Consider the following 22057-nt stretch of genomic DNA (forward strand, 5'->3'; position numbering starts at 1 on the left):
ATAATAATAATAATAATAATAATAATAATAATAATAAGCAAAGTTTAAATACATTTTAAGCCTTTTAAATAATATAAAATGTAAAAAAAAAATGCCAATAGCATTTATTCAGGTTATAAATTACAAATAATAAATTATAAACTGCAGGAGGTCATAACTTTTGCCTTACATTCTCTTACAAAAAAGAAAAATGAAAGCGCATTTGAGTCATTTATAAATAAGTCCCACATTGCTTCACCATTTCGTCTGTCTTCACTTATCGTAAAGGGTGTGACATTACAATTACTAGAAATCTATACTAAGGAACATAGGATATCTAATTAAAATGCACTTCAATCACGTGTCACTTATTACCAAATCATCCAGCTTTATTAAAGAAAGGGTTGCTGCAGAAAGTGCATCACTTCTGATACAGTGTGTGCGGTGTAATGGAAACAATGAGTGCTGTGCCTTCATTCATACTTCTTTTCTCCTCTTTGAGGTAAGAACTGATTTCCACTTTTTGTTTGACAAATCTTTGCAAATGCTAAGGTGTTTATGAATTAAATGTGACATAATGAACCTCTTAAAATTTTCAACTTGATTTAAATTTCTTAAATTAATATGACAAAAATATGCAAAGTATAATATATTGCCACACAATATGTTATTGCAGCTTCAGTTTGGCATCCGTGCAGCAGGATGTATATGAGGACCTCTGGAGTATGAATATGGACATCGCAAACAAAACTCTCCAACTTGACTTCATGCAGCAAATGCAATCCAACAGTCTACAAGCTGAGCGCTATGTCAACTTCACCTTGCAGGACATCAACTATGTGCGAGAGGTTACCGGTATGCTGAAAATAATGAGCAAGAAGGTCAAAAAACCAAAAGACCTTAGTGACTTAATAACAGGAAGATACAACAGTTACAAATCATTTTTGGACTTATTAATTCAGCAATATTTCTTTAAGGTAAGAGCCGAAACAATGCAAAAGAAATTACAATGTACTGTATACGTGATATATCTCTGTTATAAATATAATTCAATTGACATTATGTCCCTGAATACAGAATGCAGCTTCTATCAAACCAACACCAGCCATGAAGAAATATCTGGCAACTTACAGACAGGCGATGACCAAAGACCCTATTTACTTTGCTGTAGCTCTCGTGCCCTGTGCAAGGCTCTGGGTGTGGCTGGCCAACAACGTGGAGTTACCACCTACCAATGTCTACCACACATGGCAAGAAGACAATAAGAATGGAAACCCTAAAAAGCATTACAGAGATGTACTGAACAAATATCTAGATACAGCGGAAAAAATCAACGTAGCCAAGGCAATTTTCCGCACGCAAATGCAGAACGAGCATGACTTTTTTGAAACTTCTTGAGCTGATCATATTTTAGGTTTGGCAGGCTTATGCTTTCTCATAAAAGTGCTTAAATACTAGATAAACCCTCATGAATTAGCCACCACTGTTTTAATTATTGGCGTTGTTAATGTTGTTAATGAAGTTTTTGCTTTAAGGCATAAGACATGTTTTTCAGGAGAATCATTAATTTTAAAATGTAATATTTATGTGATTAAAAGCATATATTTAAAAAACTTCATGTGTGAATTTCTATTCTTTTGCACTGTCTGCATGGGCTCCCTCAGGGGGTTTTGGTTTCAAAAATATTCGGGCTGGTTGATGAACTGGTGACAATGAATTGCCCTCATGGTCAGAATCAGTGTGTGTGTGTGTGTGAGAGAGAGAGGGAGCGAGTGCGTGCGCGATCGCGCTTCTTACAGAATCCAGATTCCCGTAAGTCAATAATGAAAAAATAAAATAATAATAATAATAATAATAATAATAATAATAATAATAATAATAAATGAGTGAACAAGTAAGGCAACAAACTTAAACTTAACAGAAACGTTGAAATAAAAATATTCTTTTCTGCATTGCAATTTTAATCTTCGGCACTTAAATTTTTTGTAGTTGTACATTTCAAATTGAAAGATCATTTAACCATTTAAAAAGTAATTGCAAAAATATAGACCTTACTAAATTGCCTTTCAAAAAATATTTTCAACTGAGAATACTATCTTAGGCAGCAGAGTGTACTAGGTTAGCACTATCGCCTTGGGTCGGGGATTTGATTCCTGCCTCTTGGTCTATGTGCATGGTGCATGTTCTCCCTGTGCCTGGTGGGTTTTCCTCCAAACAATCCAAAGACATGAATATTAAGCTAACTGGTGTTCCCCAATTGCCAGTAGTGTGTGAATGAATGTGTGGTTATGTGGATGTGCCCTGCGATGGATTGGCATCCTGTCCAGAGTGTAGCTCACCATGTCTTCTGTATACAAGATAAACCAGTACAGATGAGTGAGTGAGAATACCATCTTTATTATTTTTCAACCTCACCAAGTCAGTCTGCCAAAAGTTTCACTCACCATCTATTCTGCTTTATCCTGTGTACAGGGTCCGGGGGGCCTAGAGCCTATCCCAGGAGACTTAGGCACGAGGCGATGTACACCTGGCTGGGGTGCCAATCCATTGCAAAGCACAAACACATACACACTGTTCTGTGGACTGTAGTAGGAAACATGACCATTCTGGGGGAACCCACCAAGCACGGGGAGATCATGCAAACTCCATGCACACAGACCCGAGGTTGGTCTGCCAACATTCAGGTATTACAGTTAAAATGAAGGGGGGAAAAAATCTGCATTTTTTTTTATTGCAACATGTTTTTGTTCTGTTCATGTAATTTGACACTGTTTAACACTGCACTGGACCGGCACTGCATCCAGTGGCTGGGTTCAGGGCACTGGCTGGGGATCGAACCCGGCCTTCCGCATGGCAGGCGAAACACCTGCCACCGAGCCACCATATTACATAGCAATTGTGGTACCCAATAAATATGGTATTTACCAAAGACAATGGAGGTTACCATAAGAGGTATTGGTAACCTTTGGAGGTTCCATAAGGGATGCAGTGGCACTGCACAGATTACTATAAAAGAGACAGTGTAAGTACCATGACAATTGGAAATACAGTATACCACAAAGAGACCAATTTTTAAAAAGGAAAAAACGGGGTACATTGATACGCTCTCTCTCTCTCTCTCTTATTAGGTTTTGTCTGTACATTGAGCATAATTGTTAGATGGTTGTTGATCAGTGGGTCTGCGCGTATTTATCAGTTTAGTTCCAATGTTATGAGGTAGTTGAGTTTATCTGAGTAATTGTGTGTGTGTGTCTGGTTCTGTGTGTTTATCAGTCCATTCCCTTTTTGCTTCTGTACCTTTTTCCAGATGGCAGGATGGTGAAGAGTGAGTAAGAGGGATTTGTCCGATGAGCTACAATGCTAGTGGCTTTGCGGATGCCGTTTGTGGTGGAGATGTCTTCGATAAAGGGAAGAGAGATTCTTTCACGGCGGTCCTCACTATCCGCTGTAGGGTCTTGCGGTCTGAGATGGCACAATTTCCAAACCAGAAAGTAATGCAGCTTCTTATGATGCTCTTAATAGTCCCTCTAGAAGGTGGTGAGGATCGCTGGCGGAAGCTGGGCCTACCTCAGCCTTCTCACGAAGAAAAGATGTTCTTGTGCAAGGACCAGGTAGGATTCTCCTCTAGGTGGACACCCTGCTTATGTTATGTGAAAGATTTAAAAATCTACTTAAAATAAGCTATTAATAAACACCTGCATCAGTAGATAGTAATTAGAAAAGGTAAACTTAGGATACAGCTTAAATAACAGCACTTAAGTGGCATAAAGAAATTTTAATGAATTTTAAAGTTGTTTTAAGGCAAAACTTCATCCGATCTATTTTTTTCGATTTCTCATCTGTGACTCACTCAATGATTACTGAACAGGGAGTAGGGAGAGTATTTGGCTGACACCTAACGAAGTAAAACTTAACATAAAAAAGGCACAAGATACTCATTCGTACTAAATTTAATTTCTTTGTATTAATACATTGGGCAGAGAGTTCTGCCATACAGACAGACAGGCAAACATGTGCTAGGCTTCAACCTGAAATAAATCAGCTTATTTTTAGGTTTAAACTTTAAACTATTTCTACAAACTTTTTTCCCGTCAATTACTATAGTATTACTTCCACTAGTACACAGGAGGACTGGAAACTACATTAAAGGGAATTTGGGAATATTCCAGTTAGATTACTCTCCATGTCTTTGGACTGTAGGAGGAAACCAGGTTACCCAATGGTGCACCTGTACTGTACTGTATTTTCTATACAACCTACATCTGCAAAAGATCTGTGGTTAGTTCTCCAAGATGTTTGGAATGACCTCCCTGCTGATTTCCTTCAAAAACTGCACAAAGGATCACACCAAATACTGATTTGACCTGGATATACTTTCCATTTTGTTAATTGATAAACATAAACTATTTACACTTCTATTTTTGTAAGCATTCATATGGCATTTTACCACATTTTTTCACACTTGCTTAAAATTCCTGCACTTTCTGCTCTTGCATGATCTTCCAAAATTAATTGTTCAAGCAAGTTGTTTCATGCTTTCTTTCAAGCTGTTTAATTTACATTTTTCTTGTCATTGTCCTGTGTTCTCTGATTTATCTCTTTTGCGCTGTATTGTTCTAAAGAGTGGTTATTCGAGTCACCATAATCGTCTAGTAATTTGCTCTGACATTTCTTTCATAAACATCTACTACTTACTAAATGGTTTTTGTTTTTGCATCATTCAGTGTAACCTCTTAGGAGATCAATTCTGGCACCAATAACAGCCAAAGCCATTGAGATTACTATGAGATATAGACAGAGATATAAAAATAAGAATGACAAATAAATAAATATAGCAGCATGTAGCTAATTTAGGTTCATGAAGCTGCCAGAAATTATTTAATAAGCCATATAATTATTATCCTTTATATCCCCACAAATTATGTATTATCTAATTCTGGTTTAGCATTTAAGTAAATAGGCAAATGTGTAAATACATAAATAAAGCAAAATGAGATAAATTGCAATATTTTATTTGGAATATTTTGGAAGTTAAAAAGAGATTTAAAAAACCTAAAATATGTAAGAACTCTGTTAAAAATATGTACTTTTAAACTAATGCTTCTTAAGTGGTTTGGGGTTCCAATTAATCTGATAAATAATAATAATAATAATAATAATAATAAGCAAAGTTTAAATACATTTTAAGCCTTTTAAATAATATAAAATGTAAAAAAAAAATGCCAATAGCATTTATTCAGGTTATAAATTACAAATAATAAATTATGAACTGCAGGAGGTCATAACTTTTGCCTTACATTCTCTTACAAAAAAGAAAAATTAAACCGCATTTGAGTCATTTATAAATAAGTCCCACATTGCTTCACAATTTCGTCTGTCTTCACTTATCGTAAAGGGTGTGACATTACAATTACTAGAAATCTATACTAAGGAACAGTTATAAGAAACACCTTAGTGGTGCAGCTTGGACACATCCTCAGTGATGAACCCAGGGTCACAGGGTGTTTCGGGTCTTAGATCATCAGACACCCTCACCTGAGCGACCCAGCCGGGGATGATCAGACCCCGACTTGTGTCCAAGCAGCGGACTAAGCCATACGTCGCCCCTTTTTATCCACAGCCACCTAGAGGCTTTCTCCGCTGCCTCACAGATGTTTCTGGTGGCTTTTCTTTCTTGAGCACCTCTGATTCCAAGCAGCCTGAGTGATCGGTGCAGGCTCTGTCCTGGGAATCCTCTGCAGCCAACCTCAATTGGCTCACAGCGGGCCCTCCACCCTTTCCGCCTGCAGTCCTCCACCAGTTCCAGATACTTCGCCTTTTTCCGCTCAAAAGCTTCCTCAATCCGATCTTCCCAGGGGACTGTGAGTTCCATTAGCACCACTTGCTTTGTACTTTCTGATGTTAAAACCATGTCTGGCCTGAGTGTTGTGCTGGTAATGTGGTCTGGAAACTTCAGTTGCCTCCCCAGATCTACCTTCAGCTGCCAGTCCCCTGCTGTGGATAGCAGACCAGCTGAGACCTTTGACTGTGACTGAGTCTTCTCCCCGGCCCTGACGAAAACAATATTTGGCCTTACTAGGGGCTGGTGCTTACTTTGCTGGATTCCAGCACCGATGATATCAGCTACTGCCTTCAGCACCTGGTCGTGGCGCCATCGGTACCTCCCCTCTCCCAGTGCTTTTGGGCAGCAGCTCAAGATGTGCTCCAGCGACCCTCTTGCCGGGCACAGAGGACAAGATGGTGCTTCCACTAGCCCCCAGCAATGCAGATTAGCTGGGCTCGGTAGGACGTCATACACTGACTGGATCAGAAACTTGAGTCTTGCTGGCTCTGACCTCCAAATTTCTGACCAGGTGATTTTCCTAGTCAGTGCATGCTCCCAATTGGTCCAAGCTCCCTGCTGAAGCATAGCCACCATTTTACTACGCCGCTCCTCTTCCACCTCTGCTCGGACCTCGCCCTGAATCATTTGCCGTCTGACCCTCCCCAGCGCTCTGTCATAGCGCGGCATTTTATGACAGCCGAGTCCTGCTCGCCCAACCGCCACAGACCCTACTAGCACACCATGCCGCAACCTTGCCTCTGCCAGCTGGACTGCCTCCTGCGCCCTCCACTTCCTTCCAGTCCTGACCTCTATGCCTGCAGAGGAGACTCCGGTGTCGGATGAGTCTCTGTACAGTAACACCTCCCTAGCTCTTGTTACTTTGAATTCCTCTGTAAGGCCTGAGAACGGGAGCTGGAGCTTGTTGGTGTGCCCATACAGGGCAATGCAGCTCAGGCTCTTTGGCAGGCCCAGCCACCTACGCAGGAACTGGCTGATGTTTCTCTCCAGGGTCTCCACCGTTGTTATTGGGACCTGGTACATCAACAGTGGCCACAAAAGCCTTGGCAGAATGCCATGCTGATATATCCAGGCTTTAAATTTCCCGGGGAGGCCTGCCCTGTCCACTGCTGCAAGCCAGGTTTTCAGCTCTGCGTGCATAGCCTGGATTGCTGCTGTGTCTCTTAAAGTCGCATCGAAGAGCTTCCCCAAGCTCTTCACCGGCTTCTCCGTCAATGATGGTATCTGGAGCCCGTTCATGTGGAAGCGGAATTTGACCTCAACTCTCCCCTTCCTCAACACAAGGGACCGGCATTTAGCTGGCTTGAATGACATTCTCGCCCAAGATGTTAACCTTTCCAGACCTTTAAGAAGCCAGCGGCACCCTGGCACTGATGTTGCTGTGACTGTTAAGTCATCCATAAAGGCTTTAATTGGCGGTTGTCGAGTGCCAGATCTAGAAAGAGGCCCTCTGCATTCCACTTCTGCCGCCTTGACAAGCATGGTCATCGCTAGAGCAAACAGCGTCACTGATATGGTACAACCAGTAATGATGCCTTTTTCTAGGCGGTGCCATGCTGATGTTATAGATCCAGATGTAAATCTCATACTAAACCTACTGTAATAGTCCTGTATGAGATCTGTGATCTTCTGCGGAACATGGTGCATCGTCAAGGCTTTGGTCACCAGCTTGTGAGGAATTAATCCTTAGGCATTTGCCAGATCCAACCATATGACTGACAAATCTCCTCGGTTCTCTCTGGCCTCTCGAATCAGCTGGGTGACCACTCCAGTGTGTTCAATGCAGCCTGGGAAGCCTGGAACCCCTCCCTTCTGCACGCTAGTATCAATGTAGGAATTCCTCAGGAGGAAATCGGTCATGCGATTGGCAAGGATCTTAAAGAAGATCTTGCCCTCTACGCTAAGCAGTGAGATGGTACGGAACTGCGAGATGTCACTTGCGTTTTCCTCCTTCAGTATCCACACACCTTCGGCATACCTCCACTGCTTGGCTACCCTGCCTCTTCGCCATACTACCCTGATGATTCTCCACAGCCTCTTCAGAAGTCTTGGGCAGTGCTTGTATACTTTGTATGGCACGCCACTCGGCCCTGGTGCTGCACTGGTCCGTGCAGCCCTGACCATGTTCTTGACCTCTGCCAGCGTTGGCTCTTTGATGTTGAATTGGCTGGATGGTAGTGGTGGTGAAATTAGTTCTCTGCAGGGGCCCAGGTCTTCCTCCCTCTGCCGGTCGCTGTATGTTTCAGAGAGATGGCGATTGATGTCGTCTTTTAGGCACATGAGGGTCCCACTTCGCTTCTGCCCAAGCAGCTTCTTCGTAAACCCGAAAGGGTTAGCTATGAAGGCAGTGCGCTTGCGGGCCCTCTCTCTACCCTTCCTCCTGTGCCACTCAGCACGACGTAGGGAGATGAGCTTTTTCCTAAGGGTGTCCCGGAGCTCAGTCAGGGCGGGCTTTTCTTCCTCGCTCGCCTTCTTAAAACGTTGTTTCAGGGACTTTAAGTCTCTCCTGAGTACAATGATCTTATTCTCTCGCCTGTTGGGTCTGGCTGTAGTCTTGGCCTTTGGCTGTTTGATACCAAACCGCTCAGCACCGATGTAGATGATGAAGGTGCACATCGTTTGGAGCTGCTGGTCCACACTCCCTTTTGATGATGCTTCCAAGGCGCCATCTACATCTTCATCGAACTGGCGCCACTCAAACTCCTTGTGTGCCGCTGGCCACAAGACCCTGCGATGTTCAGATGGATTGCTGGGTGGAGCACGCTGAGCTTGGAAGTTCTGAACACTGTGGGTTGACTCCGGGTCCTGCTCCTCCTCCGTCTCACCAGGGGCCTTGCTATGCACTGCCTCTGTGTGTTGTTCAGCTTGCTCCTTCCTCGTACAGCCCATCTTTGTCTGATGGATCTTTAGGCCTTTCAGGTTCTTGCAGCTTTTGCCACACATACAAGATACTCTCATCGTCGTTAATCCTTTGCTCATGTTCTGCACCGGAAGGTCCGTCCGTGTGGGGTGCTCATCCTCCCCCCCTCTCGGGCACTGCAGTCCTCCACCAGTTCCAGATACTTCGCCTTTTTCCGCTCAAAAGCTTCCTCAATCCGATCTTCCCAGGGGACTGTGAGTTCCATTAGCACCACTTGCTTTGTACTTTCTGATGTTAAAACCATGTCTGGCCTGAGTGTTGTGCTGGTAATGTGGTCTGGAAACTTCAGTTGCCTCCCCAGATCTACCTTCAGCTGCCAGTCCCCTGCTGTGGATAGCTGACCAGCTGAGCCGGCCCTGACGAGAACATAGGATATCTAATTAAAATGCACTTCAATCACGTGTCACTTATTACCAAATCATCCAGCTTTATTAAAGAAAGGGTTGCTGCAGAAAGTGCATCACTTCTGATACAGTGTGTGCGGTGTAATGGAAACAATGAGTGCTGTGCCTTCATTCATACCTCTTTTCTCCTCTTTGAGGTAAGAACTGATTTCCACTTTTTGTTTGACAAATCTTTGCAAATGCTAAGGTGTTTATGAACTAAATGTGACATAATGAACCTCTTAAAATTTTCTACTTGATTTAAATTTCTTAAATTAACATGACAAAAATATGCAAAGTATAATATATTGCCACACAATATGTTATTGCAGCTTCAGTTTGGCATCCGTGCAGCAGGATGTATATGAGGACCTCTGGAGTATGAATATGGACATCGCAAACAAAACTCTCCAACTTGACTTCATGCAGCAAATGCAATCCAACAGTCTACAAGCTGAGCGCTATGTCAACTTCACCTTGCAGGACATCAACTATGTGCGAGAGGTTACCGGTATGCTGAAAATAATGAGCAAGAAGGTCAAAAAACCAAAAGACCTTAGTGACTTAATAACAGGAAGATACAACAGTTACAAATCATTTTTGGACTTATTAATTCAGCAATATTTCTTTAAGGTAAGAGCCGAAACAATGCAAAAGAAATTACAATGTACTGTAGACGTGATATATCTCTGTTATAAATATAATTCAATTGACATTATGTCCCTGAATACAGAATGCAGCTTCTATCAAACCAACACCAGCCATGAAGAAATATCTGGCAACTTACAGACAGGCGATGACCAAAGACCCTATTTACTTTGCTGTAGCTCTCGTGCCCTGTGCAAGGCTCTGGGTGTGGCTGGCCAACAACGTGGAGTTACCACCTACCAATGTCTACCACACATGGCAAGAAGACAATAAGAATGGAAACCCTGAAAAGGATTACAGAGATGTACTGAACAAATATCTAGATACAGCGGAAAAAATCAACGTAGCCAAGGCAATTTTCCGCACGCAAATGCAGAACGAGCATGACTTTTTTGAAACTTCTTGAGCTGATCATATTTTAGGTTTGGCAGGCTTATGCTTTCTCATAAAATTGCTTAAATACTAGATAAACCCTCATGAATTAGCCACCACTGTTTTAATTAATTGGCGTTGTTAATGTTGTTAATGAAGTTTTTGCTTTAAGGCATAAGACATGTTTTTCAGGAGAATCATTAATTTTAAAATGTAATATTTATGTGATTAAAAGCATATATTTAAAAAACTTCATGTGTGAATTTCTATTCTTTTGCACTGTCTGCATGGGCTCCCTCAGGGGGTTTTGGTTTCAAAAATATTCGGGCTGGTTGATGAACTGGTGACAATGAATTGCCCTCATGGTCAGAATCAGTGTGTGTGTGTGTGTGAGAGAGAGAGGGAGCGAGTGCGTGCGCGATCGCGCTTCTTACAGAATCCAGATTCCAGTAAGTCAATAATGAAAAAATTAAATAATAATAATAATAATAATAATAATAATAATAATAAATGAGTGAACAAGTAAGGCAACAAACTTAAACTTAACAGAAACGTTGAAATAAAAATATTCTTTTCTGCATTGCAATTTTAATCTTCGGCACTTAAATTTTTTGTAGTTGTACATTTCAAATTGAAAGATCATTTAACCATTTAAAAAGTAATTGCAAAAATATAGACCTTACTAAATTGCCTTTTAAAAAATATTTTCAACTGAGAATACTATCTTAGGCAGCAGGGTGTACTAGGTTAGCACTATCGCCTTGGGTCGGGGGTTTGATTCCTGCCTCTTGGTCTATGTGCATGGTGCATGTTCTCCCTGTGCTTGGTGGGTTTTCCTCCAAACAATCCAAAGACATGAATATTAAGCTAACTGGTGTTCCCCAATTGCCAGTAGTGTGTGAATGAATGTGTGGTTATGTGGATGTGCCCTGCGATGGATTGGCATCCTGTCCAGAGTGTAGCTCACCATGTCTCCTGTATACAAGATAAACCAGTACAGATGAGTGAGTGAGAATACCATCTTTATTATTTTTCAACCTCACCAAGTCAGTCTGCCAAAAGTTTCACTCACCATCTATTCTGCTTTATCCTGTGTACAGGGTCCGGGGGGCCTAGAGCCTATCCCAGGAGACTTAGGCACGAGGCGATGTACACCTGGCTGGGGTGCCAATCCATTGCAAAGCACAAACACATACACACTGTTCTGTGGACTGTAGTAGGAAACATGACCATTCTGGGGGAACCCACCAAGCACGGGGAGATCATGCAAACTCCATGCACACAGACCCGAGGTTGGTCTGCCAACATTCAGGTATTACAGTTAAAATGAAGGGGGGAAAAAAATCTGCATTTTTTTTTATTGCAACATGTTTTTGTTCTGTTCATGTAATTTGACACTGTTTAACACTGCACTGGACCGGCACTGCATCCAGTGGCTGGGTTCAGGGCACTGGCTGGGGATCGAACCCGGCCTTCCGCATGGCAGGCGAAACACCTGCCACCGAGCCACCATATTACATAGCAATTGTGGTACCCAATAAATATGGTATTTACCAAAGACAATGGAGGTTACCATAAGAGGTATTGGTAACCTTTGGAGGTTCCATAAGGGATGCAGTGGCACTGCACAGATTACTATAAAAGAGACAGTGTAAGTACCATGACAATTGGAAATACAGTATACCACAAAAAGACCAATTTTTAAAAAGGAAAAAACGGGGTACATTGATACGCTCTCTCTCTCTCTCTCTTATTAGGTTTTGTCTGTACATTGAGCATAATTGTTAGATGGTTGTTGATCAGTGGGTCTGCGCGTATTTATCAGTTTAGTTCCAATGTTATGAGGTAGTTGAGTTTATCTGAGTAATTGTGTGTGTGTGTCTGGTTCTGTGTGTTTATCAGTCCATTCCCTTTTTGCTTCTGTACCTTTTTCCAGATGGCAGGATGGTGAAGAGTGAGTAAGAGGGATTTGTCCGATCAGCTACAATGCTAGTGGCTTTGCGGATGCCGCTTGTGGTGGAGATGTCTTCGATAAAGGGAAGAGAGATTCTTTCACGGCGGTCCTCACTATCCGCTGTAGGGTCTTGCGGTCTGAGATGGCACAATTTCCAAACCAGAAAGTAATGCAGCTTCTTATGATGCTCTTAATAGTCCCTCTAGAAGGTGGTGAGGATCGCTGGCGGAAGCTGGGCCTACCTCAGCCTTCTCACGAAGAAAAGATGTTCTTGTGCAAGGACCAGGTAGGATTCTCCTCTAGGTGGACACCCTGCTTATGTTATGTGAAAGATTTAAAAATCTACTTAAAATAAGCTATTAATAAACACCTGCATCAGTAGATAGTAATTAGAAAAGGTAAACTTAGGATACAGCTTAAATAACAGCACTTAAGTGGCATAAAGAAATTTTAATGAATTTTAAAGTTGTTTTAAGGCAAAACTTTATCCGATCTATTTTTTTCGATTTCTCATCTGTGACTCACTCAATGATTACTGAACAGGGAGTAGGGAGAGTATTTGGCTGACACCTAACGAAGTAAAACTTAACATAAAAAAGGCACAAGATACTCATTCGTACTAAATTTAATTTCTTTGTATTAATACATTGGGCAGAGAGTTCTGCCATACAGACAGACAGGCAAACATGTGCTAGGCTTCAACCTGAAATGAATCAGCTTATTTTTAGGTTTAAACTTCCCGTCAATTACTATAGTATTACTTCCACTAGTACACAGGAGGACTGGAAACTACATTAAAGGGAATTTGGGAATATTCCAGTTAGATTACTCTCCATGTCTTTGGACTGTAGGAGGAAACCAGGTTACCCAATGGTGCACCTGTACTGTACTGTATTTTCTATACAACCTACATCTGCAAAAGATCTGTGGTTAGTTCTCCAAGATGTTTGGAATGACCTCCCTGCTGATTTCCTTCAAAAACTGCACAAAGGATCACACCAAATACTGATTTGACCTGGATATACTTTCCATTTTGTTAATTGATAAACATAAACTATTTACACTTCTATTTTTGTAAGCATTCATATGGCATTTTACCACATTTTTTCACACTTGCTTAAAATTCCTGCACTTTCTGCTCTTGCATGATCTTCCAAAATTAATTGTTCAAGCAAGTTGTTTCATGCTTTCTTTCAAGCTGTTTAATTTACATTTTTCTTGTCATTGTCCTGTGTTCTCTGATTTATCTCTTTTGCGCTGTATTGTTCTAAAGAGTGGTTATTCGAGTCACCATAATCGTCTAGTAATTTGCTCTGACATTTCTTTCATAAACATCTACTACTTACTAAATGGTTTTTGTTTTTGCATCATTCAGTGTAACCTCTTAGGAGATCAATTCTGGCACCAATAACAGCCAAAGCCATTGAGATTACTATGAGATATAGACAGAGATATAAAAATAAGAATGACAAATAAATAAATATAGCAGCATGTAGCTAATTTAGGTTCATGAAGCTGCCAGAAATTATTTAATAAGCCATATAATTATTATCCTTTATATCCCCACAAATTATGTATTATCTAATTCTGGTTTAGCATTTAAGTAAATAGGCAAATGTGTAAATACATAAATAAAGCAAAATGAGATAAATTGCAATATTTTATTTGGAATATTTTGGAAGTTAAAAAGAGATTTAAAAAACCTAAAATATGTAAGAACTCTGTTAAAAATATGTACTTTTAAACTAATGCTTCTTAAGTGGTTTGGGGTTCCAATTAATCTGATAAATAATAATAATAATAATAATAATAATAATAATAAGCAAAGTTTAAATACATTTTAAGCCTTTTAAATAATATAAAATGTAAAAAAAAATGCCAATAGCATTTATTCAGGTTATAAATTACAAATAATAAATTATAAACTGCAGGAGGTCATAACTTTTGCCTTACATTCTCTTACAAAAAAGAAAAATTAAACCGCATTTGAGTCATTTATAAATAAGTCCCACATTGCTTCACAATTTCGTCTGTCTTCACTTATCGTAAAGGGTGTGACATTACAATTACTAGAAATCTATACTAAGGAACAGTTATAAGAAACACCTTAGTGGTGCAGCTTGGACACATCCTCAGTGATGAACCCAGGGTCACAGGGTGTTTCGGGTCTTAGATCATCAGACACCCTCACCTGAGCGACCCAGCCGGGGATGATCAGACCCCGACTTGTGTCCAAGCAGCGGACTAAGCCATACGTCGCCCCTTTTTATCCACAGCCACCTAGAGGCTTTCTCCGCTGCCTCACAGATGTTTCTGGTGGCTTTTCTTTCTTGAGCACCTCTGATTCCAAGCAGCCTGAGTGATCGGTGCAGGCTCTGTCCTGGGAATCCTCTGCAGCCAACCTCAATTGGCTCACAGCGGGCCCTCCACCCTTTCCGCCTGCAGTCCTCCACCAGTTCCAGATACTTCGCCTTTTTCCGCTCAAAAGCTTCCTCAATCCGATCTTCCCAGGGGACTGTGAGTTCCATTAGCACCACTTGCTTTGTACTTTCTGATGTTAAAACCATGTCTGGCCTGAGTGTTGTGCTGGTAATGTGGTCTGGAAACTTCAGTTGCCTCCCCAGATCTACCTTCAGCTGCCAGTCCCCTGCTGTGGATAGCAGACCAGCTGAGACCTTTGACTGTGACTGAGTCTTCTCCCCGGCCCTGACGAAAACAATATTTGGCCTTACTAGGGGCTGGTGCTTACTTTGCTGGATTCCAGCACCGATGATATCAGCTACTGCCTTCAGCACCTGGTCGTGGCGCCATCGGTACCTCCCCTCTCCCAGTGCTTTTGGGCAGCAGCTCAAGATGTGCTCCAGCGACCCTCTTGCCGGGCACAGAGGACAAGATGGTGCTTCCACTAGCCCCCAGCAATGCAGATTAGCTGGGCTCGGTAGGACGTCATACACTGACTGGATCAGAAACTTGAGTCTTGCTGGCTCTGACCTCCAAATTTCTGACCAGGTGATTTTCCTAGTCAGTGCATGCTCCCAATTGGTCCAAGCTCCCTGCTGAAGCATAGCCACCATTTTACTACGCCGCTCCTCTTCCACCTCTGCTCGGACCTCGCCCTGAATCATTTGCCGTCTGACCCTCCCCAGCGCTCTGTCATAGCGCGGCATTTTATGACAGCCGAGTCCTGCTCGCCCAACCGCCACAGACCCTACTAGCACACCATGCCGCAACCTTGCCTCTGCCAGCTGGACTGCCTTCTGCGCCCTCCACTTCCTTCCAGTCCTGACCTCTATGCCTGCAGAGGAGACTCCGGTGTCGGATGAGTCTCTGTACAGTAACACCTCCCTAGCTCTTGTTACTTTGAATTCCTCTGTAAGGCCTGAGAACGGGAGCTGGAGCTTGTTGGTGTGCCCATACAGGGCAATGCAGCTCAGGCTCTTTGGCAGGCCCAGCCACCTACGCAGGAACTGGCTGATGTTTCTCTCCAGGGTCTCCACCGTTGTTATTGGGACCTGGTACATCAACAGTGGCCACAAAAGCCTTGGCAGAATGCCATGCTGATATATCCAGGCTTTAAATTTCCCGGGGAGGCCTGCCCTGTCCACTGCTGCAAGCCAGGTTTTCAGCTCTGCGTGCATAGCCTGGATTGCTGCTGTGTCTCTTAAAGTCGCATCGAAGAGCTTCCCCAAGCTCGTCACCGGCTTCTCCGTCAATGATGGTATCTGGAGCCCGTTCATGTGGAAGCGGAATTTAACCTCAACTCTCCCCTTCCTCAACACAAGGGACCGGCATTTAGCTGGCTTGAATGACATTCTCGCCCAAGATGTTAACCTTTCCAGACCTTTAAGAAGCCAGCGGCACCCTGGCACTGATGTTGCTGTGACTGTTAAGTCATCCATAAAGGCTCTAATTGGCGGTTGTCGAGTGCCAGATCTAGAAAGAGGCCCTCTGCATTCCACTTCTGCCGCCTTGACAAGCATGGTCATCGCTAGAGCAAACAGCGTCACTGATATGGTACAACCAGTAATGATGCCTTTTTCTAGGCGGTGCCATGCTGATGTTATAGATCCAGATGTAAATCTCATACTAAACCTACTGTAATAGTCCTGTATGAGATCTGTGATCTTCTGCGGAACATGGTGCATCGTCAAGGCTTTGGTCACCAGCTTGTGAGGAATTAATCCTTAGGCATTTGCCAGATCCAACCATATGACTGACAAATCTCCTCGGTTCTCTCTGGCCTCTCGAATCAGCTGGGTGACCACTCCAGTGTGTTCAATGCAGCCTGGGAAGCCTGGAACCCCTCCCTTCTGCACGCTAGTATCAATGTAGGAATTCCTCAGGAGGAAATCGGTCATGCGATTGGCAAGGATCTTAAAGAAGATCTTGCCCTCTACGCTAAGCAGTGAGATGGTACGGAACTGCGAGATGTCACTTGCGTTTTCCTCCTTCAGTATCCACACACCTTCGGCATACCTCCACTGCTTGGCTACCCTGCCTCTTCGCCATACTACCCTGATGATTCTCCACAGCCTCTTCAGAAGTCTTGGGCAGTGCTTGTATACTTTGTATGGCACGCCACTCGGCCCTGGTGCTGCACTGGTCCGTGCAGCCCTGACCATGTTCTTGACCTCTGCCAGCGTTGGCTCTTTGATGTTGAATTGGCTGGATGGTAGTGGTGGTGAAATTAGTTCTCTGCAGGGGCCCAGGTCTTCCTCCCTCTGCCGGTCGCTGTATGTTTCAGAGAGATGGCGATTGATGTCGTCTTCTAGGCACATGAGGGTCCCACTTCGCTTCTGCCCAAGCAGCTTCTTCGTAAACCCGAAAGGGTTAGCTATGAAGGCAGTGCGCTTGCGGGCCCTCTCTCTACCCTTCCTCCTGTGCCACTCAGCACGACGTAGGGAGATGAGCTTTTTCCTAAGGATGTCCCGGAGCTCAGTCAGGGCGGGCTTTTCTTCCTCGCTCGCCTTCTTAAAACGTTGTTTCAGGGACTTTAAGTCTCTCCTGAGTACAATGATCTTATTCTCTCGCCTGTTGGGTCTGGCTGTAGTCTTGGCCTTTGGCTGTTTGATACCAAACCGCTCAGCACCGATGTAGATGATGAAGGTGCACATCGTTTGGAGCTGCTGGTCCACACTCCCTTTTGATGATGCTTCCAAGGCGCCATCTACATCTTTATCGAACTGGCGCCACTCAAACTCCTTGTGTGCCGCTGGCCACAAGACCCTGCGATGTTCAGATGGATTGCTGGGTGGAGCACGCTGAGCTTGGAAGTTCTGAACACTGTGGGTTGACTCCGGGTCCTGCTCCTCCTCCGTCTCACCAGGGGCCTTGCTATGCACTGCCTCTGTGTGTTGTTCAGCTTGCTCCTTCCTCGTACAGCCCATCTTTGTCTGATGGATCTTCAGGCCTTTCAGGTTCTTGCAGCTTTTGCCACACATACAAGATACTCTCATCGTCGTTAATCCTTTGCTCATGTTCTGCACCAGAAGGTCCGTCCGTGTGGGGTGCTCATCCTCCCCCCCTCTCGGGCACCCCTGGGGGTATATTTCATTCGGGCTTTCTGTAGCTTAGTTGGGTGCTCCCTCACGGGAGCTGCAGCTTGGGGTGCTAACCCTCGCTGCCCCGGTTGCCGTCTCTCCGAGCTGTCCACTGTCTCTCCAGCCGTCACTACACTGTTCGTAGTCGTCATCCAGCCTTTCCTGGATGTCACTGGCTATGCCAGAAGGATAGTTATAAGAAACACCTTAGTGGTGCAGCTTGGACACATCCTCAGTGATGAACCCAGGGTCACAGGGTGTTTCGGGTCTTAGATCATCAGACACCCTCACCTGAGCGACCCAGCCGGGGATGATCAGACCCCGACTTGTGTCCAAGCAGCGGACTAAGCCATACGTCGCCCCTTTTTATCCACAGCCACCTAGAGGCTTTCTCCGCTGCCTCACAGATGTTTCTGGTGGCTTTTCTTTCTTGAGCACCTCTGATTCCAAGCAGCCTGAGTGATCGGTGCAGGCTCTGTCCTGGGAATCCTCTGCAGCCAACCTCAATTGGCTCACAGCGGGCCCTCCACCCTTTCCGCCTGCAGTCCTCCACCAGTTCCAGATACTTCGCCTTTTTCCGCTCAAAAGCTTCCTCAATCCGATCTTCCCAGGGGACTGTGAGTTCCATTAGCACCACTTGCTTTGTACTTTCTGATGTTAAAACCATGTCTGGCCTGAGTGTTGTGCTCGTAATGTGGTCTGGAAACTTCAGTTGCCTCCCCAGATCTACCTTCAGCTGCCAGTCCCCTGCTGTGGATAGCAGACCAGCTGAGCCGGCCCTGACGAGAACATAGGATATCTAATTAAAATGCACTTCAATCACGTGTCACTTATTACCAAATCATCCAGCTTTATTAAAGAAAGGGTTGCTGCAGAAAGTGCATCACTTCTGATACAGTGTGTGCGGTGTAATGGAAACAATGAGTGCTGTGCCTTCATTCATACCTCTTTTCTCCTCTTTGAGGTAAGAACTGATTTCCACTTTTTGTTTGACAAATCTTTGCAAATGCTAAGGTGTTTATGAACTAAATGTGACATAATGAACCTCTTAAAATTTTCTACTTGATTTAAATTTCTTAAATTAACATGACAAAAATATGCAAAGTATAATATATTGCCACACAATATGTTATTGCAGCTTCAGTTTGGCATCCGTGCAGCAGGATGTATATGAGGACCTCTGGAGTATGAATATGGACATCGCAAACAAAACTCTCCAACTTGACTTCATGCAGCAAATGCAATCCAACAGTCTACAAGCTGAGCGCTATGTCAACTTCACCTTGCAGGACATCAACTATGTGCGAGAGGTTACCGGTATGCTGAAAATAATGAGCAAGAAGGTCAAAAAACCAAATGACCTTAGTGACTTAATAACAGGAAGATACAACAGTTACAAATCATTTTTGGACTTATTAATTCAGCAATATTTCTTTAAGGTAAGAGCCGAAACAATGCAAAAGAAATTACAATGTACTGTAGACGTGATATATCTCTGTTATAAATATAATTAAATTGACATTATGTCCCTGAATACAGAATGCAGCTTCTATCAAACCAACACCAGCCATGAAGAAATATCTGGCAACTTACAGACAGGCGATGACCAAAGACCCTATTTACTTTGCTGTAGCTCTCGTGCCCTGTGCAAGGCTCTGGGTGTGGCTGGCCAACAACGTGGAGTTACCACCTACCAATGTCTACCACACATGGCAAGAAGACAATAAGAATGGAAACCCTGAAAAGGATTACAGAGATGTACTGAACAAATATCTAGATACAGCGGAAAAAATCAACGTAGCCAAGGCAATTTTCCGCACGCAAATGCAGAACGAGCATGACTTTTTTGAAACTTCTTGAGCTGATCATATTTTAGGTTTGGCAGGCTTATGCTTTCTCATAAAATTGCTTAAATACTAGATAAACCCTCATGAATTAGCCACCACTGTTTTAATTAATTGGCGTTGTTAATGTTGTTAATGAAGTTTTTGCTTTAAGGCATAAGACATGTTTTTCAGGAGAATCATTAATTTTAAAATGTAATATTTATGTGATTAAAAGCATATATTTAAAAAACTTCATGTGTGAATTTCTATTCTTTTGCACTGTCTGCATGGGCTCCCTCAGGGGGTTTTGGTTTCAAAAATATTCGGGCTGGTTGATGAACTGGTGACAATGAATTGCCCTCATGGTCAGAATCAGTGTGTGTGTGTGTGTGAGAGAGAGAGGGAGCGAGTGCGTGCGCGATCGCGCTTCTTACAGAATCCAGATTCCCGTAAGTCAATAATGAAAAAATTAAATAATAATAATAATAATAATAATAATAATAAATGAGTGAACAAGTAAGGCAACAAACTTAAACTTAACAGAAACGTTGAAATAAAAATATTCTTTTCTGCATTGCAATTTTAATCTTCGGCACTTAAATTTTTTGTAGTTGTACATTTCAAATTGAAAGATCATTTAACCATTTAAAAAGTAATTGCAAAAATATAGACCTTACTAAATTGCCTTTCAAAAAATATTTTCAACTGAGAATACTATCTTAGGCAGCAGGGTGTACTAGGTTAGCACTATCGCCTTGGGTCGGGGATTTGATTCCTGCCTCTTGGTCTATGTGCATGGTGCATGTTCTCCCTGTGCTTGGTGGGTTTTCCTCCAAACAATCCAAAGACATGAATATTAAGCTAACTGGTGTTCCCCAATTGCCAGTAGTGTGTGAATGAATGTGTGGTTATGTGGATGTGCCCTGCGATGGATTGGCATCCTGTCCAGAGTGTAGCTCACCATGTCTCCTGTATACAAGATAAACCAGTACAGATGAGTGAGTGAGAATACCATCTTTATTATTTTTCAACCTCACCAAGTCAGTCTGCCAAAAGTTTCACTCACCATCTATTCTGCTTTATCCTGTGTACAGGGTCCGGGGGGCCTAGAGCCTATCCCAGGAGACTTAGGCACGAGGCGATGTACACCTGGCTGGGGTGCCAATCCATTGCAAAGCACAAACACATACACACTGTTCTGTGGACTGTAGTAGGAAACATGACCATTCTGGGGGAACCCACCAAGCACGGGGAGATCATGCAAACTCCATGCACACAGACCCGAGGTTGGTCTGCCAACATTCAGGTATTACAGTTAAAATGAAGGGGGGAAAAAAATCTGCATTTTTTTTTATTGCAACATGTTTTTGTTCTGTTCATGTAATTTGACACTGTTTAACACTGCACTGGACCGGCACTGCATCCAGTGGCTGGGTTCAGGGCACTGGCTGGGGATCGAACCCGGCCTTCCGCATGGCAGGCGAAACACCTGCCACCGAGCCACCATATTACATAGCAATTGTGGTACCCAATAAATATGGTATTTACCAAAGACAATGGAGGTTACCATAAGAGGTATTGGTAACCTTTGGAGGTTCCATAAGGGATGCAGTGGCACTGCACAGATTACTATAAAAGAGACAGTGTAAGTACCATGACAATTGGAAATACAGTATACCACAAAAAGACCAATTTTTAAAAAGGAAAAAACGGGGTACATTGATACGCTCTCTCTCTCTCTCTCTTATTAGGTTTTGTCTGTACATTGAGCATAATTGTTAGATGGTTGTTGATCAGTGGGTCTGCGCGTATTTATCAGTTTAGTTCCAATGTTATGAGGTAGTTGAGTTTATCTGAGTAATTGTGTGTGTGTGTCTGGTTCTGTGTGTTTATCAGTCCATTCCCTTTTTGCTTCTGTACCTTTTTCCAGATGGCAGGATGGTGAAGAGTGAGTAAGAGGGATTTGTCCGATCAGCTACAATGCTAGTGGCTTTGCGGATGCCGCTTGTGGTGGAGATGTCTTCGATAAAGGGAAGAGAGATTCTTTCACGGCGGTCCTCACTATCCGCTGTAGGGTCTTGCGGTCTGAGATGGCACAATTTCCAAACCAGAAAGTAATGCAGCTTCTTATGATGCTCTTAATAGTCCCTCTAGAAGGTGGTGAGGATCGCTGGCGGAAGCTGGGCCTACCTCAGCCTTCTCACGAAGAAAAGATGTTCTTGTGCAAGGACCAGGTAGGATTCTCCTCTAGGTGGACACCCTGCTTATGTTATGTGAAAGATTTAAAAATCTACTTAAAATAAGCTATTAATAAACACCTGCATCAGTAGATAGTAATTAGAAAAGGTAAACTTAGGATACAGCTTAAATAACAGCACTTAAGTGGCATAAAGAAATTTTAATGAATTTTAAAGTTGTTTTAAGGCAAAACTTTATCCGATCTATTTTTTTCGATTTCTCATCTGTGACTCACTCAATGATTACTGAACAGGGAGTAGGGAGAGTATTTGGCTGACACCTAACGAAGTAAAACTTAACATAAAAAAGGCACAAGATACTCATTCGTACTAAATTTAATTTCTTTGTATTAATA

General features: G+C 42.9%; 2 protein-coding genes and 2 pseudogenes across 2 annotated transcripts; 2 read left to right on the forward strand and 2 right to left on the reverse strand.

The window, feature by feature from the left end:
- The first annotated feature begins 330 nt into the window (after positions 1–330).
- LOC128534419 (uncharacterized) lies at positions 331–1529 on the forward strand. Its single transcript, XM_053508844.1, has 3 exons — positions 331–481; positions 656–956; positions 1057–1529. Exons 1-3 carry the CDS (start codon positions 429–431, stop codon positions 1375–1377), a joined length of 675 nt encoding a protein of 224 aa, XP_053364819.1. The 5' UTR covers positions 331–428; the 3' UTR covers positions 1378–1529.
- Positions 1530–5466: 3937 nt separating this feature from the next.
- Positions 5467–8437, reverse strand: LOC128534653 (uncharacterized; annotated as a pseudogene).
- A 3711-nt stretch (positions 8438–12148) lies between these two features.
- Positions 12149–19714, forward strand: LOC128534726 (uncharacterized). Its single transcript, XM_053509140.1, has 4 exons — positions 12149–12220; positions 12308–12384; positions 18777–19077; positions 19178–19714. The coding sequence occupies exons 1-4, from the start codon at positions 12149–12151 to the stop codon at positions 19496–19498; spliced, it is 771 nt and encodes a 256-aa protein (XP_053365115.1). The 3' UTR covers positions 19499–19714.
- Positions 14242–17212, reverse strand: LOC128534654 (uncharacterized; annotated as a pseudogene).
- Positions 19715–22057: the final 2343 nt, after the last annotated feature.

This window comes from Clarias gariepinus, chromosome 12, assembly GCF_024256425.1.
Source record: "Clarias gariepinus isolate MV-2021 ecotype Netherlands chromosome 12, CGAR_prim_01v2, whole genome shotgun sequence".
Taxonomy (NCBI): Eukaryota; Metazoa; Chordata; class Actinopteri; order Siluriformes; family Clariidae; genus Clarias; species Clarias gariepinus.